The sequence below is a fragment of the Manis javanica genome, chromosome 1 (assembly GCF_040802235.1).
Source record: "Manis javanica isolate MJ-LG chromosome 1, MJ_LKY, whole genome shotgun sequence".
Classification (NCBI taxonomy): domain Eukaryota; kingdom Metazoa; phylum Chordata; class Mammalia; order Pholidota; family Manidae; genus Manis; species Manis javanica.
The window spans coordinates 197,224,912-197,240,185 of record NC_133156.1 but is presented as its reverse complement, the minus strand read 5'-3'; the positions used below and the strand labels follow the sequence as shown (position 1 = coordinate 197,240,185).

The following is a 15,274-nucleotide window of genomic DNA, read 5'->3' as shown; positions in this document are numbered from 1 at the left end:
TCTGGAGAAGGTGCAGATACAAATCATTGACTTCACCAGTTTCCTGTGTATAAACCCCTCCACAAGTGTGCGTGTTGGACACAAATACCCTTAGGACTCTGCCTCTAAAAGCATAGCAGAAATTTCCTGTTGTCTTTTACCTCTGGCCAGGCCAGGCTGTAGGTCTCCTATGCCCAACAACTGTAACATCCCTGAACACTTGTCTTAAAAATGCTTGTAGCCAAACATAACTGTGGGCCTGGCTCAGCCATTCTCTAGCCTTAGATCTTTGTTATACCTCCCGCGTTCAGGAACGACACCTTCCATCCACGTGTGGGATGCCATGACCAAACACACGCTCTCCATGTTGAGGTGCTTCCACTCAAAGGGGGTGAACTACATCAACTTCAGTGCGACTGGAAAGCTGCTTGTCTCGGTGGGAGTGGACCCTGAGCACACCATCACTGTCTGGCGTTGGCAGGAAGGTAAAGGAAGCAGAGCTTTCTGGCCCTCTGGGATGCTCGCTTGTGGCTTGGGCTGGGCTCAAACCTAGACTTGCCCCACTCCAGAGTACCCTGCAGGCCCTGCAGCCGGGTCAGCAACACCCTGCCCTATGGGACCCTGGAGAAGCTGCCCATCAGGTGCCGATGCATCCCCAGGCCCCATGCTAGGGAAGCCCTGGGCTGGCCAGTGAAGGGTACTGGGAGGGTGCCCCAGGGCTAGCCGCCTTCCTCCCTCACTTTCCTCCCACCCAAACTTCCTTGTGCTCCGTTTTCTTTCTGGTGACCCTTAGATCCTGCTGCAGCCTTGTCGCCTGGTTGCCTCATCACAGGTGCTGGGACAGAACCTTACCACCATTGTCTCAGAAAGACATTTTTTTTTTTACATTTTATCTTTTTCAAAATGGAGATTCACTTATAATCAAGGCTTGCATTGATTATAGCAGGATTTCTTTCTTGCCCTCCCCCAACACACACACACACACACACACACACACACACACACAGGCAGTTACTAAATTTATGTCATAATAGAATAAAAGATGTGCAGTCTTCCAAGTATATTCTGAGTTTGACAAAAGCAGATCCAATTAGCTAGGACATTAATGAGGTCTGTCTCCAGTCAGGCAGTCTGTGTCTGGGGCATGCTGAGCCAGGCACACACAGAGGTGGCACTTCTCCAACCCAGGGCTTCTGGAGTCCCGTTCTCTCAGCATCTTCCCATGAAGGTTGGGAGTGGGGCTGCAAGGATGGGAGCACAGTGGGAGGTAAGTTCTGATACCCCCAGACCCCCCATATGAGAGAAAGAGGTTGGGGACCTGCAGGCTTTATGCTGGGATCACTACATGTTCCATCTATTCCTGATTTTCGTGTTCATCAGTATGCTAGGTCCAGATCCATAAACTGTATGTCAGGGGTGCAGGTTCATTTCTTGTGATGGCAAGTGACCAGCTGATTAAATAGCCTCAGCCCAGATGAGAAATCGAGCATCCTGAGTGATACTCATTGCACCATAGGGTTGGAAGGACTAGAAGTCTTCCTGCCCAGTCAGGATCCAGCCTGTGGACAAATTCCTCCAGGTGCATTTCTGACAGGCTCACTTCCATCCTCTGCTGGGATGCTTTCAAGAATGTGGCCTGCATCACCGCACAAGACAGGCCTCCCATGGCTGGAAAGCTCTTATAAAGCCGCTTCTTGAGTGAGGGCATCCCTTGCTCCATAATGCCTTTTTCCTGCTTACTAACTCTCTGCAGTGGCCACAGATAAACTGTGTCTGTTCCTAGTTCCTTGAAGGAAGGTGAACTCATCAGCCCCTCTACCCAGTCTCTCTTTTCCAGTTCGGGCTCACGCCCCTCACTTTCCCCATCTGCCCCTTTGCTCCGGCCCTGCCCCCACACAAACTCGCTCACCTGGGACCCCTTAGGATCTCCCAGGGGAAGGTCAGCAGAGCCATGTGTGTTGAACAAGCTCCCCGGAGAAAGAGAAGCCTTCTTTTTGGTACCTCTCTCCCATGGTCCGTGTCGGAACCAGGGCTTGGGTCTGTACAAACCGCTTCTGAGCCAGTGACAGTATCTGCTGGCCTGTCACCAACCACCAACTCTTTTGAGATGATTGTGTGTGCTTTTTCCTTCACTTCAAATCCTGCTTCAGATAATGGAGGTTTATATGCATTTCTCTTATCATTAGAGATCATACCATTTATTCCTCAATCGTTAAGATTATTTTATGAAACTCTTGGGTCTGTGTGGTAGTAAGAAACAAAATTAAATGAAGTAAAAAAATGAGCTTATATTATAAAATGTGTGTTGTCAGGTCCTAGAGACTTGTATGAAATTGGTTCTGAGCAACCTAGAAGCCAGTGCAAAGAGGGACACAGGCATCTCCACAATTAGAAGTGTCCATGAGATTTAAAAAAGGGAAAAAACAAATGGTGGCTTAAAAGAAATGAGTTATCATTGTTTTATTTTGTATTTCCCCTGTGGCTACTGAAATTGATCTTCCTCCCATGTTTTTACTGGCCAATTGTACTGCTGTTTCTGTAATTCAGATGTTCAAATCCTTTTTTCCACTTTAGGTGGGAGGGTTGTCTTTTGCTTATGATTTGTAGTTCTGTACTGATTACTAATGTTAATTCTTTGTCTCCTGTAAGTATTGTGTTATTTCTCAGTCTGTTTTTTCTTTTTAATTAAGCTATCATTGATTGGTAACCTTATGAAGGTTTCACATGAGCAACACTGTGGTCACTACAATAACCCATATTATAGAGTCCCCGCCACACCCCACTGCAGTCCCTGTCCATCAGCATAGCAACATGCCAGAGTCACTACTTGTCTTCTCTGCACTATACTGTCTTCCCCGTGAACCCCTCACACCATGTGTGCCAAACATAATGCCCCTTAATCTCCTTCTCCCCCAGTCCCATGCATCCTCCCATACCCCTCCCCTTTAATAACCGCTAGTCCCTTCTTGGGTTCTGTGAGTCTGCTGCTGTTTTGTTCCTTCAGTTTTGCTTTGTAGTTATACTCCACAAATGAGGGAAATCATTTGGTACTTGTCTTTCTCCACCTGGCTTGTTTCACTGAGCATAATACCCTCTAGCTCCATCCATGTTGTTGCAAATAGTAGGATTTGTTTTCTTCTTATGGCTAAATAATATTCCACTTTGTATATGTATGACCTCTTCTTTACCCATTCATCTGTTGATGGACACTTAGGTTGCTTCCATATCTTGGCTATCGTAAATAGTGCTGCAATAAACATAGGGGTGCATATGTCTTTTTAAGTCTGGGATCGTGTTTTCTTTGGGTAAATTCCTAGGAGTGGAATTCATGGGTCAAATGGTATTTCTATTTTTATAGTCTTTTGAGGAACCTCCATATTGCTTTCCACAATGGTTGAACTAATTTACATTCCCAGCAACAGTGTAGGAGGGTTCCCCTTTCTTCACATCCTCGCCAACATTTGTTGTTGTTTGTCTTTTGGATGTTGGCCATCCTTACTGGTGTGAGGTGATATCTCATTGTGGTTTTAATTTACATTTCTCTGATGATTAGCTATATGGAGCATCTTTTCATGTGCCTGTTGGCCATCTGAATTCCTTTTTCGGAGAAATGTCTGTTCAGATCCTCTGCCCATTTTTTAATTGGATTATTTGCTTTTTGTGTGTTGAGCCATATGAGTTCTTTATATATTTTGGATGTTAACCCCTTATTGGATATGTTGTTTATGAATATATTCTCCCATACTGTAGGGTGCCTTTTTGTTCTACTAATGGTGTTTTTTGCTGTACAGAATTAGTTTGATATTGTCTCATTTTATCCTTTTTGCTTTTGGTTCCCTTGCCTGAGGAGATGTGTTCAGAAAAAAGTTGCTAATGTTTATATTCAAGTGATTTTTGCCTATGTTTTCCTCTAAGAGTTTTATGGTTTCATGTTGTACATTCAGTTCTTTGATCCATTTCAAGTTTACTTTTCTGTTATGGAGTTAGACAATAATCCAGTTTCATTCTCTTGCATGTAGCTGTCCAGTTTTGCCAACACCACTGTTGAAGAGGCTGTCATTTCCCCATTGTATATCCATGGCTCCTTTATCGTATATTAATTGGCCACATATGCTTGGGTTTATATCTGGGCTCTCTATTTTGTTCCATTGATCTATGGCTCTGTTCTTGTGCCAGTACCAGATTGTCTTGATTACTGTGGCTTTGAAGTAGAGCTTGAAGTTGGGGAGCATAGTACCCCTAGCTTTATTCTTCCTTCTCAGGATTGCTTTGGCTCTTCAGGATCTTCTGTGGTTCCATATAAATTTTAGAACTATTTGTTCTAGTTGGTTAAAGAATGCCGTTGGTATTTTGATAGGGATTGCATTGATTCTGTAGATTGCTTTAAGCAGGATGCCATTTTGACAATATTAATTCTTCCTACCCATGAGCATGGGATGTATTTCCATTTTTTGGTGTCTTATTTAATTTCTCTCATGAGTGTCCTATAATTTTCAGGGTATAGGTCTTTTACCTCCTTGGTTAGGTTTACTCCTAGATATTTTATTCCTTTAATGCTATTGTGAATGGACTTGTTTTCCTGATTTCTATGTCTGCTAGTTCATCATTAGTATATAGGAATGCAACAGATTTCTGTGTATTAATTTTATATCCTTCAACTTTGCTGAAATCAGTTATTAGTTCTAGTAGTTTGGGGATGGATTCTTTAGGGTTTTTTACGTACAATATGATGTCATCTGCAAAGAGTGACAATTTAACTTCTTCCTTACCAATCTGGATGCCTTCTATTTCTTTGTGTTGTCTGATTGCCATAGCTAGGACACCTAGGACCCCCAGAACTATGTTGAATAAAAGTGTGGATAGTGGGTATCCTTGTCTTGTTCCTGATCTCAAAATAAAAGCTTTCATCTTTTTGCTGTTAAGTATGACGTTGGCTGGGGTTTGTCATATAAGGCCTTTATTATGTTGAGGTACTTGCCCTCTATACCCATTTTGTTGAGGGTTTTTATCACAAATGGATGTTGAATTTTGTCAAATGCATTTTCAGCATCTATTGAGATGATCATGTGGTTTTTGTCCTTATTTTTGTTGATGTGGTGTATGATGTTGATGGATTTTCAAATATTGTACCATCCTTGCATCCCTGGAATAAATCCTACTTGATCATGATGGATGATCTTTTTGATCTATTTTTGAATTTGGTTTGCTAATATTTTGTTGAATATTTTTGCATCTACATTCTTCAGGGATATTGGTCTGTAATTTTCTTTTTCTGTGGTGTTTTTTGCCTGGTTTTGGTATTAGAGTGATGCTGGCCTCACAGAATCCATTTGGGAGTATTCCCTCCTTTTCTACTTTTTGGAAAACTTTAAGGAGGATGGGTATTAGGTCTTCACCAAATGGTTGATAAAATTCAGCAGTGAAGCCATATGAGGGTTTTGTTCTTAGGTAGTTTTTGATTACCTGTTCAATTTCATTGCTGGTAATTGGTCTGTTCAGATTTTCTGTTTCTTCCTGAGTCAGCCTTGAAAGGTTGCATTTTTCTGGAAAGTTGTCCATTTCTGCTAGATTATCCAATTTGTTAGCATATAATTTTCATAGTATTCTATGTATTTCTGTGGTGTCCATAGTGATTTTTTCTTTCTCACTTCAGATTCTGTTTATGTGTCTACACTTTCTTTTTTTGTTGGTAAGTCTTCCTAGGGGTTTATCTATTTTGTTTATTTTCTTGAAGAACTAGTTCCTGGTTTCATTTATTCTTTCTATGTTTTGCTCTTTTTGATTTTATTTATTTATGCTGTGATCTTTATTATGTCCCTCCTTCTACTGACTTTGGGCCTCATTTGTTCTTCTTTTTCTAGTTTCATTAATCATGAGTTTTCATTGTTCATTTGGGATTGGTTTTCTTTCTTGAGATAAGCCTGTATTACTCTATACTTCCCTCTGAACATGGAACTTTGCTGCATCCTACAGATTTTGTGGTGTTGAGTTATTGTTTTTATTTGTCTCCATATATTGCTTGATCACTGTTTTTTTTCTTTTTGAGAGGGCATCTCTCATATTTATTGATCAAATGGTTGTTAACAACAATAAAATTCTGTATAGGTGACTCAATGCACAATCATTAATCAACCCCAAGCTTAATTCTCAACAGTCTCCAATCTTCTGAAGCATAACAAACAAGTTCTTGCATGGTGAACAAGTTCTTACATAGTGAATAAGTTCTTACATGGTGAACAGTGCAAGGGAAGTCATATCACAGAAACTTTCAGTTTTGATCACGCATCATGAACTACAAACAATCAAGTCAGATATGATTATTCGTTTGATTTTTATACTTGATTTATATGTGAATCCCACATTTCTCCCTTATTATTATTATTTTTTTTAAAAACAATAAAATGCTGAAGTGGTAGGTAGATGCAAGATAAAGGTAGAAAACATAATTTAGTGCTGTAAGAGGGCAAATGTAGATGATCAGGTCTGTGCCTATAGACTAAGTATTAATCCAAGCTAGACAAGGGCAACAAAACATCAATGGATGCAGAAGATTTCTCTCAAAACAGGGGGGGTGAGGTTCTAAGCCTCACCTCTGTTGATCCCCAATTTCTCACCTGATGGCCCCCCTGCGACTGTGCCTGTCTTAGGTTGTTCCTCCCTTGAGGAATCTTACCTGTCTCTGGCTAACCAGTCATCTTCTGGGGCCATACAGGGAGATGTAAAGTTGGTAAGTGGGAGAGAAGCAATATTATTTGAAAAGGTTAGCTTTTTACTTCTTTGCAGATTTATGCCCTGTGGCTTCTATGCCCAGCATTTGTCTTGAGGTATCTTTACCACTTGGAAGAATTATGATACTTGGTAATTTTCGATATGAGGCATGAATTATACTAAAGGGTTACAATTAGGAAGGAAGAAGAAAAGCTATAGAAGTAGCAGACGGAAGAAAACATGGGAAGATTGATTATTTCTTTGACATATCTTCTTGTAGAGTAACGTAAGCATGTATATGTTTTAAACTACTAATTACATTGCATACACACATTAATATAATAGGAATACAGCTACATAACAAAAGCAGACCTACAATTACTAGCCATATCCAGTGAAACCAAGAAAACCAGTTAGGTACCCTAGGCATTTGTGAAAACTTATCAATAATATGATGGATATTGTCTAACTGAATTTGAATAGTTTGAGAAAAATAAGACAAATTAAAACAACCCATTCCTGGGAACTGTTCACATCCCATATGTTCTTTTAACAGTAGATAGTCTATAGTCGCATGATTTTGGAGTGCTGCAACTTGCACTTCTCCTAATTCTTGGTTGAGTTCCGACAATATAAATCCAGTCAAATTTGTTTTACTGTATGCACAGGCCAGCTTAGATATCTCCTTCTTCATTCCAATGACAAGTCCAGGAACTGGTGGGATGAATGCAGCTACAACTGCAACAGCACCAGGATCTTTGTTGAAGTTTTTTGATGATCATCTTCTGGAATGACTCTTCCAGAGGATGTTGATATTGGAAGTTCTTCTTCACATCGTATCTTAATTCATTTTCTGGGTAGCCAAATTAGGCTTTGATCCTCTGTATAAACACAAACAAACCCTTTGCCCACACTTTTATATGACCTTTATACCATTGTGAAGAACCTATTGGAGGCTTGATCACTGTTTTTATTTGGTCATTGATCCATTGATTATTTAGGAACATGTTGTTAAGCCTTCATGTGTTTGTGGGCTTTTTAGTTTTTTTTTTCCCTAATTTATTTCTAATTTCATACCTTTGTGGTCTGAGTAGCTGGTTGGTACCATTTCAATCCCTCTGAATTTACTGAGGCTTTTTGTGGCCTGGTATATGATCTATTCTTGAAAATGTTCCATGTGCACTTCAGAAGAATGTGTATTCTGCTACTTTTGGGTGGAGTGTTCTGTAGATATCTGTTAGGTCCATCTGTTCTAATGTGTTGTTCAGTACCTCTGTCTCCTTACTTATTTTCTGTATGTTTAATCTGTCCTTTAGAGTGAGTGGTGTGTTGAAGTCTCCTAAAATGAGTGCATTGCATTCTATTTCTCCCTTTAATTCTGTTAGTATTTGTTTCACATATGTAGGTGCCCCTGTGTTGGATGCTTATATATTTATATCCTCTTGCTGGACTGACCCCTTTATCATTATGTAATATCCTTCTTTGTCTCTTTTACTTTCTTTGTTTTGAATTCTGTTTTGTCTGATATAAGTACTGCAACTCCTGCCTTTTTCTCCGTATTATTTCCATGAATATCTTTTTCCATGCCTTCACCTTTAGTCTGTGTATGTCTTGGGTTTCAAGTGAGTCTCTTGTAGGCAACATATAGATGTGTCTTGTTATCCATTCAGTAACTCTATGTCTTGATTGGTGCATTCAGTCCATTTACATTTTGGGTGATTATCTATAAATATGTACTTATTGCCATTGCAGGCTGAAATATGGAATAATAGCTTTGTGTAGGCAGCTCCCTCTAGTGCCCAGAAGCTCTGCTCTCTTGAGCTGCCCAACACCTAGAGTGATGGCGGAGCTTGCACTCATGTGGCACCAGTGCCTGCGAGGAGGAAAGAGCTCTTTCCTGCTTCCCAGCTGCAGTGCCTGCCTCCACTGTCAGGGCCTGTGGGCTGAGCACACATGGAGGAGCCTTTTCATTATGTCCCTGTAGCTGCCAAAGGTGTGGCTGCCCCTCCTGCTGGCCTGGCATGATGGCGGGGCAGCAGGTTTGTGAAGTGGTGCTGGTTGGGAGGAAGGAGCGGCAGGCTGCCTATCACAGTGTGGGACCTTGGCACTGCATTGCTAGCCAGGAGGGTAGAAAACCTGAAGCTCCTGAGAGCTTCCAACCTGCTGGGCTGAGTGCACTGTGATGATTTTGTCCACCTGTCCTTTCACCTGAGTAGCAAGCTCTATGTAATCCTTGTCCCTGTAGCAGCCCTCTTGTTTTGGGGAAGTCTTTCAAAGTACCCACCTTTCTTCTGTCCCAGAGTGACCATTTGTGCATACCTCTTTTCCACAAGCAGGTGGAATCTCAGTTTCTCCAAGTATTCCACCTGTCTTTGCTTTCCAAACCCACTAATCTCCAGAGCACCATGTAATGTCGGTTCATGCTCCCAGAGCAAATTTCCAGGACTGGGTGTTCATAAGTTCTAGGCTTCTGATCCCTCCCTGCTCCATTTCTCTTTCTCCCACGGGTGAGCTGGGGTGAGGGGAGCGCTTGGGTCCCACTGGATTGCAGTTTTGCTACTTAACTTTTCCATGAGTCCTTCTCTTTTCCCCAGATGTAGGTAGTCTTGCAATGTTCTTTCTGGTTGCCCTGTCAGGATTCATTGTATTTGCTATATTTTCTTATTATATGTGGTTTTGAGAGGAGGTTTCTGTCTCACTTCTCATGCTGCCATCTTTAAGCCAATCCCAGTGTGTTGTTTTTAAAGTTGGTTTATGGTATCCTTGGGGACATTGGTTTTAAAACCTCTGAGCCCTAGATAGTGAGATATCTATTCTAGTTAGTCAAGCATGCAGAGAAAAATGTACTACTGTCAGAGGTACCCTGTGGGTCTCCATAGCCATTCCTGGGAAGGGAGTCCAGGAGGGAGAGTCTGAGGGCTGGCTGTAGGCCCAGCTACATTAAGAGCCCACCATTACTCCACTAGAAAGCCATTTAAAAATGAATAAATGTAAGTGATGAAGAAGAGGAAAGAAAAAAATGTGTGTGAGTAAATAATATAGGGACAGGAGGTGAGTAACAGGAAATTGGAACCAAAGCATTAAGGTTAAGAAGAAAATGGAAAGAAAAGAATAGAAGATAAAAGCTAAAAACTCAAGGGCTGAGAAATAGCAATGAGATAAAAATAGATGGGGTTAAAATACAGGCTCAAAGGCTAGATAAGAAATTTTAAAAGGAGCTAAAACAGTGAAAACAAAAACAAACTTAACATTGACAGAGCACTTACTACATCAAGGACTTCACCTGCATCAACTCTTTCAATCCTCACAGTACTTCATAAAATGGGAACTATTGTTACTCCCAATTTACAGAAGAGGAAACTGTGGCATCAAGAGGTTAAAATAACTTTTCCAAAGTCATTCTATGAATAAATGGTTAAGTTGTGATTTGATTAAGAAAGGTTAAATTGAACTCAGGCAATAAATTGAAAACACAAATAAATGAGATTGAGGAAAAAACTAGTAATTAAATACAAAAGGTAAAGTTTTTAAACTTAAGAACCATGAAAGGAGTATAGGGAACTTTTTTTTTCCTAAAGAAAATAAAAACAACCTTGGAGAAAAATTAAAACTGTCTGAAAGAATACAATGTTCCAATGACATTCTGGGGCATTGAGCTTCCTGTAGGAGGGAGTTCTGTGGTAATCTAAAGACTGGAGGGGGTGAGATAGGGGACGTCCTTAAGTCATTTTGCCCTTATTTTATATCTGGAAGCTTCCACCTCCCTGGTCATCCTTTCCAGCTGTGTTCATGGATGCCTGGATGTGGCTTGTGGGGGTTGGGAGACAGTGATGCTACCAACACCAGCCACACTGGGAACTTCCCAGACACCCTCTCTCCCCTACCTTGGGCATAGTGTTTGAGGCAGGCTGCTGAGGAAGGAAGAACAGGGCCACTTTCCCTGGGTCTTCCTGGGCAGAGAGCCATCCTGTGTGCTGTCCCACGCCTGACCTGGCGGTGCTGGAAGGCCCACCTCACCAGACTCTCACCCACACAGGTGCCAAGGTTGCCAGCCGAGGGGGTCACCTGGAGCGCATATTTGTGGTGGAATTTCGGCCCGACTCAGACACACAGTTTGTGTCTGTTGGGGTCAAACATATGAAGTTCTGGACCCTGGCTGGCAGTGCCCTGCTTTACAAGAAAGGGGTCATCGGGTCCATGGAGGCAGCCAAGATGCAGACGATGCTCTCCGTGGCCTTCGGTGCTGTGAGTTCCAGCAGAAACTTCCTGAGAGAGACCCCTGTTCCCTGGGCATGGGCATTGGGGGTGGCCATAGCCAAGAAGATGCAAACAAAAAAACCACTTCCATATTATTTCCTTCACTGGCTTACTTGTAACCATGATTCCCTTTCTTTAGCGCAGATGTGTGAGTGGACTGTACTCTTTCCCCTTTTCTCCCCTAAGATATTAATCAGAAGAAGTAGGCCCTTTATTCAGGGCAGGAGGCTCATTATTCCAGAGGCAGACTGACTTGCAAGCCCATTGAACTTGAGTCAGTCACTATCCCTGGACAGCCTGCCCCTTCCTCGAGGACCTCTGGCACCACAGTCTGCCTGCTGGCACCCCGTGTAGGCTGCAAGGTGCCCTCAGCCAGTGCACATTCTCCAGGGCACATGGCGGAACCCAGCTGGCTCTTGTCCTCCAGGTGGGTCCTTCCACCTTGAGATGAGCCCAGGAAGGAAGATGTCCTGCCCCTTCCCCTGGGGTCCCCTGGGCCTCCTCAAAGAAAGGAAGTTCATTTAAATGCCGAGCAGCACTCAGTGGGGAAGTCAAATGCCCCAAACTAACTGGATGGAGTGCATTTCAAAGCTAGGTGATTTCCTTAATATACGCTTTGTGGTTTCCACCAATTCTTTAGCCTTGTCTTAGCACAGAAGGTCGATTTGAGTGCATATTTACACTTCTCGAGTTCTGGCTCTGTTACAAAGGAGCAGGAGGTTGGGAGGGCACCTGCCTGAGAGCTACAGTGAGTGTCCTGTACGGAAGGTGAACCTTTGCTTACAGAACTACCTCACTTTCACGGGTGCCATCAATGGAGATGTCTACGTGTGGAAGGACCACTTCCTCATCCGGCTGGTGGCCAAGGCTCACACAGGCCCCGTCTTCACAATGTACACGACCCTTCGGGATGGACTCATAGTGACTGGTGGCAAAGAGCGGCCGTAAGCCCGAGTTTTTCTGGGAACAATTTTTTTAATTGTCTGAGGAGAAACAGCTTGGAGAAAGCACAGATTTTCATTCTCCTGTCTTTTCTGCATCAGGGAGACCAGTCAGCCATCTCTCCCAGAGGGCCTCAGGTCAAAACCTTCAGAAGTGAAACCCAGAGAAGGAGAGGTGGCTTACTGGTGGTTTAAAAACCAGAGAGGTATTCTTAAATAGACCAGAGTGATTCTGCTGGTCATCGATGCTACTCTCTGCAGCTCTTCGGGGGAAGGAGGGAGGAAGGAGTGAGGAGAGGAGAGTGAAGTTCCAGCGGGGACAGGGAAGATGTGAAGTGAAGTGGAAAGACAGGTCTCTTAGTGTTTGATCTAACAGAAACATACCTTGATTTTTTTTTATTATAATTCTCTTTCCTTCCATGACAGTGGGGTTTGAAAGCATTCTAGAAACCTTGCAAGTTCAAGGGTTATGATTGCTCATCAGCAGGGTTTAGGGAAGGGACCAACCTGGAGGGTCTATAATTTCAGGGGATCAGGGGATATCTTCCCAGCCCAGAGCAAAATACCCTTGAAACTGAAATCAAAGGGAGAAATAAAGTAGGAGAAACCCATTTATTGCATACAACCAGTCATCCACTTCTGCTCGCCAGTGTCTCTAGTGAACCGGCTGCAAAAAAAGGGACCCCACCCAACCTCTCCAGTCCAGATATGCCCTTGTTACCCCTTGTGATTACCTATTGATAGAGATGGACTACTTCTCTCCACCCCTTGGAAACACCTATTGATATGGAGGTGCACTAAGGCCAGGCAAGACATTCTGGAAATATTGCTATTTTACCCACAATCTCTTGCTGGGCCCCGGGTGGCTGGGACCTTGTGAGATGACAGGGAGATGGGGAGTGGAGGTCATGGGGAGGTCTTAGGGAGAGGGCTAAATGCTAAGTTCCTTTTGATCACTTTTAGGACCAAAGAAGGAGGTGCCGTAAAACTGTGGGACCAGGAGATGAAGCGCTGCCGGGCCTTCCAGCTGGAGACGGGGCAGCTGGTTGAGTGCGTGCGCTCCGTGTGCCGCGGCAAAGTGAGCGTGGCTGGGCTGGTTGTCATGAGCTGCCCCCATGGGGCTGGGCTGAGAAGGGGGAATGGGTGCAAGTGAGAGTTAGTTCAGGACTTTTCCAGTCAACACTTTCACTGTGCTGGGTTCTTGAATCATTAATACAAGCCTTCAAGATGTGACTTACACTGCAGTGGGGAGGTAGCTTAGTAAAGTCAGACCTGGTTGTAAACTGTGACTCACCCAGTAGAACTGGCTGTGTGACCCTGAATGTATTACTTAACCTTTCTGTGTCCAGCACACAGGTCATGAAGATCACATGCATTATACATGCACAGTACCTTTCATTATGCCTGGCACATGGTCACATTCAGTAGATGTTAGCTACTATTATTGTAGATAATATTTTTATAGGCACAGACGTATTAAATAATTTGTCCATGCCCAAGGTTGCACAGCTGGTAAAGGGGAGAATAAGAGCCACCAAACTGTCTGGCTGAAAGGCACTGGTTTTCAAGTCATACCTGAGTTACATATCAAAAACAACTTTGGAGTTGTATGGGGTTTTGCCTGTTTTTTGCTTTTTTTTTTTTTTAATATGGATGTTGAGGCTCTGCCCAGAGCTGCTGAATCAGAATCTCAGGGTGGGGTCTTGATGTGTGTTTTCCCTTTTCTTTTCTTCTTCTTAATCCTCCTGGAGATTCTTAGGTGCTTTGAAACAATCCCAGAACTTTTATTTAATACCTTGGGTTGATATTTTTGTATTGATATCAGTCTAAGAATTTGATTTCTAGAGGCTTTCCATAAAGAAGGCAAGCCTGACTTGGAGTCTACATAATTTGAAATTGGAAGGCTTGTTTTTAAATAGATAAATGACAGTCATCTGGTGGGGTAATTAGACATGTGGAGATGAAGGTAGAGCTAGGCCCAGAACCTGGGGGTCATCAGGAGACGGATGCCGTGCTTGTAATGAGCCTGCAGTCACTGGAATATTCTAGCAGAGACCAGATGATGGAGAACTCTGGGCTGAAGCTCTCACACAAGGTGGTTGATCAGGAAAAGGCAAAGTGAGGGGGACACTTAAGGGTGGGCGATTTACTTCTTAAAAACAAGGCAGCTCTCAGCTCTTCCTATTTTAATTCTAATGCCAGGAAAGACACTTTCCCAAATTGTTCTAATAGTGTCTTTAAAAATTATTTTATTTTAAATTTTAGCAATATAGAGATAACAAAATTTACAATTTTAACCATTTTTTAAGTGTACAATTCAGTGACATTGAGTATATTCACTTGTTGCACAGCTGTCACCACCATCCACTCAGAACATTTTTCATCTTGTAGAACTAAAGGTTGGTAGCTATTAAGCAATAACTTCCCTTTCCCCTTCCCATCCATCCTTGGCAGCCACCATTCTACTTTCTTTAAGTTTCTAGGAATGTGATTATTCAAGGTATTTCACATAAGTGGAATGATATAGTATTTTTGTCCTAATAGTGTTTTGATTAATTTAGGGAAAGATTTTAGTGGGAACCAAAGATGGAGAAATAATTGAAGTTGGTGAAAAAAATGCTGCTTCCAACATCCTGATTGATGGACACATGGAGGGGGAGATCTGGGGCCTGGCCACACACCCCTCCAAGGACATCTTCATGTCTGCCAGCAACGATGGCACAGCCCGCATCTGGGACCTGGCTGACAAGGTGAGGGACGGACTCTGCCTGACTTGGATGTCTGCAGGTGGGCCTTGCAGCACTAGGAGCCCCGGGTGAGAAGCAGTCCAGCCAGAGATGCGGCTGGGGCTGCATAAGGGATCAGCTGCAGATCAGCAATTCAATTAGAAAGCCTAATAACAAAAGAAGTTCCATTCACACACACCCAGTCCATGTATCTTTAGCTGTTTAACCATATATTTGGATAAGAGTAATGGATAAATATTTTATATACACACACATATATCCATATATAAATATTTATAGGAGTAATGTAATTGAGAATGATTATTCTCTTGTCATAAAAGAAACCCAAAACCTAAAAAATAAAGAGACAAATCATGTCTTCCCTGGATGGGAAGACTAAAAATGATTTAAAATGTCAAATGTTCCCAAGTAGAACATTTCAGTCAAAATCCCAGCAAGGTTTCTCTTGGAGTTTGGAAGAGCAATTTAAAATTAAAACAAATACACCTCATCTGCAGTAAAAATAAAAAACAGCAAGGAATGGTCTGGAGGGAAAAAGATTAATGTAACTAAACCTTATATGATATTAAAATAAGTTTGAATAATTAAAATACTTGGTTTCATTATAAAATATTTTGTGTGTAAAGATCAAAGAACAGATAT

At 42.4% G+C, this 15,274-nt stretch overlaps 1 protein-coding gene across 10 annotated transcripts in view; it reads left to right on the top strand.

Annotated features, from left to right (window-relative positions):
- The window catches only part of EML6 (EMAP like 6), a 309,966-nt gene that overhangs the window by 258,286 nt on the left and 36,406 nt on the right, over positions 1-15,274 (top strand). For 7 of the 10 annotated variants that reach the window (XR_012121243.1, XR_012121246.1, XR_012121255.1 and 4 more), the window contains 5 exons: positions 291-464; positions 10,724-10,932; positions 11,731-11,888; positions 12,849-12,963; positions 14,447-14,635. Coding sequence is in view for 6 of the 10 variants with exons in the window: in XM_073213154.1 (XP_073069255.1) it covers positions 291-464; positions 10,724-10,932; positions 11,731-11,888; positions 12,849-12,963; positions 14,447-14,635 (845 nt within the window). In the remaining 4 variants the exon portion in view is untranslated. Of the gene's footprint in view, positions 1-290; positions 465-1,101; positions 1,247-10,723; positions 10,933-11,730; positions 11,889-12,848; positions 12,964-14,446; positions 14,636-15,274 lie in introns of those variants that run through there. The other 3 variants (XM_073213177.1, XM_073213182.1, XM_073213185.1) reach the window with 3 other exon arrangements.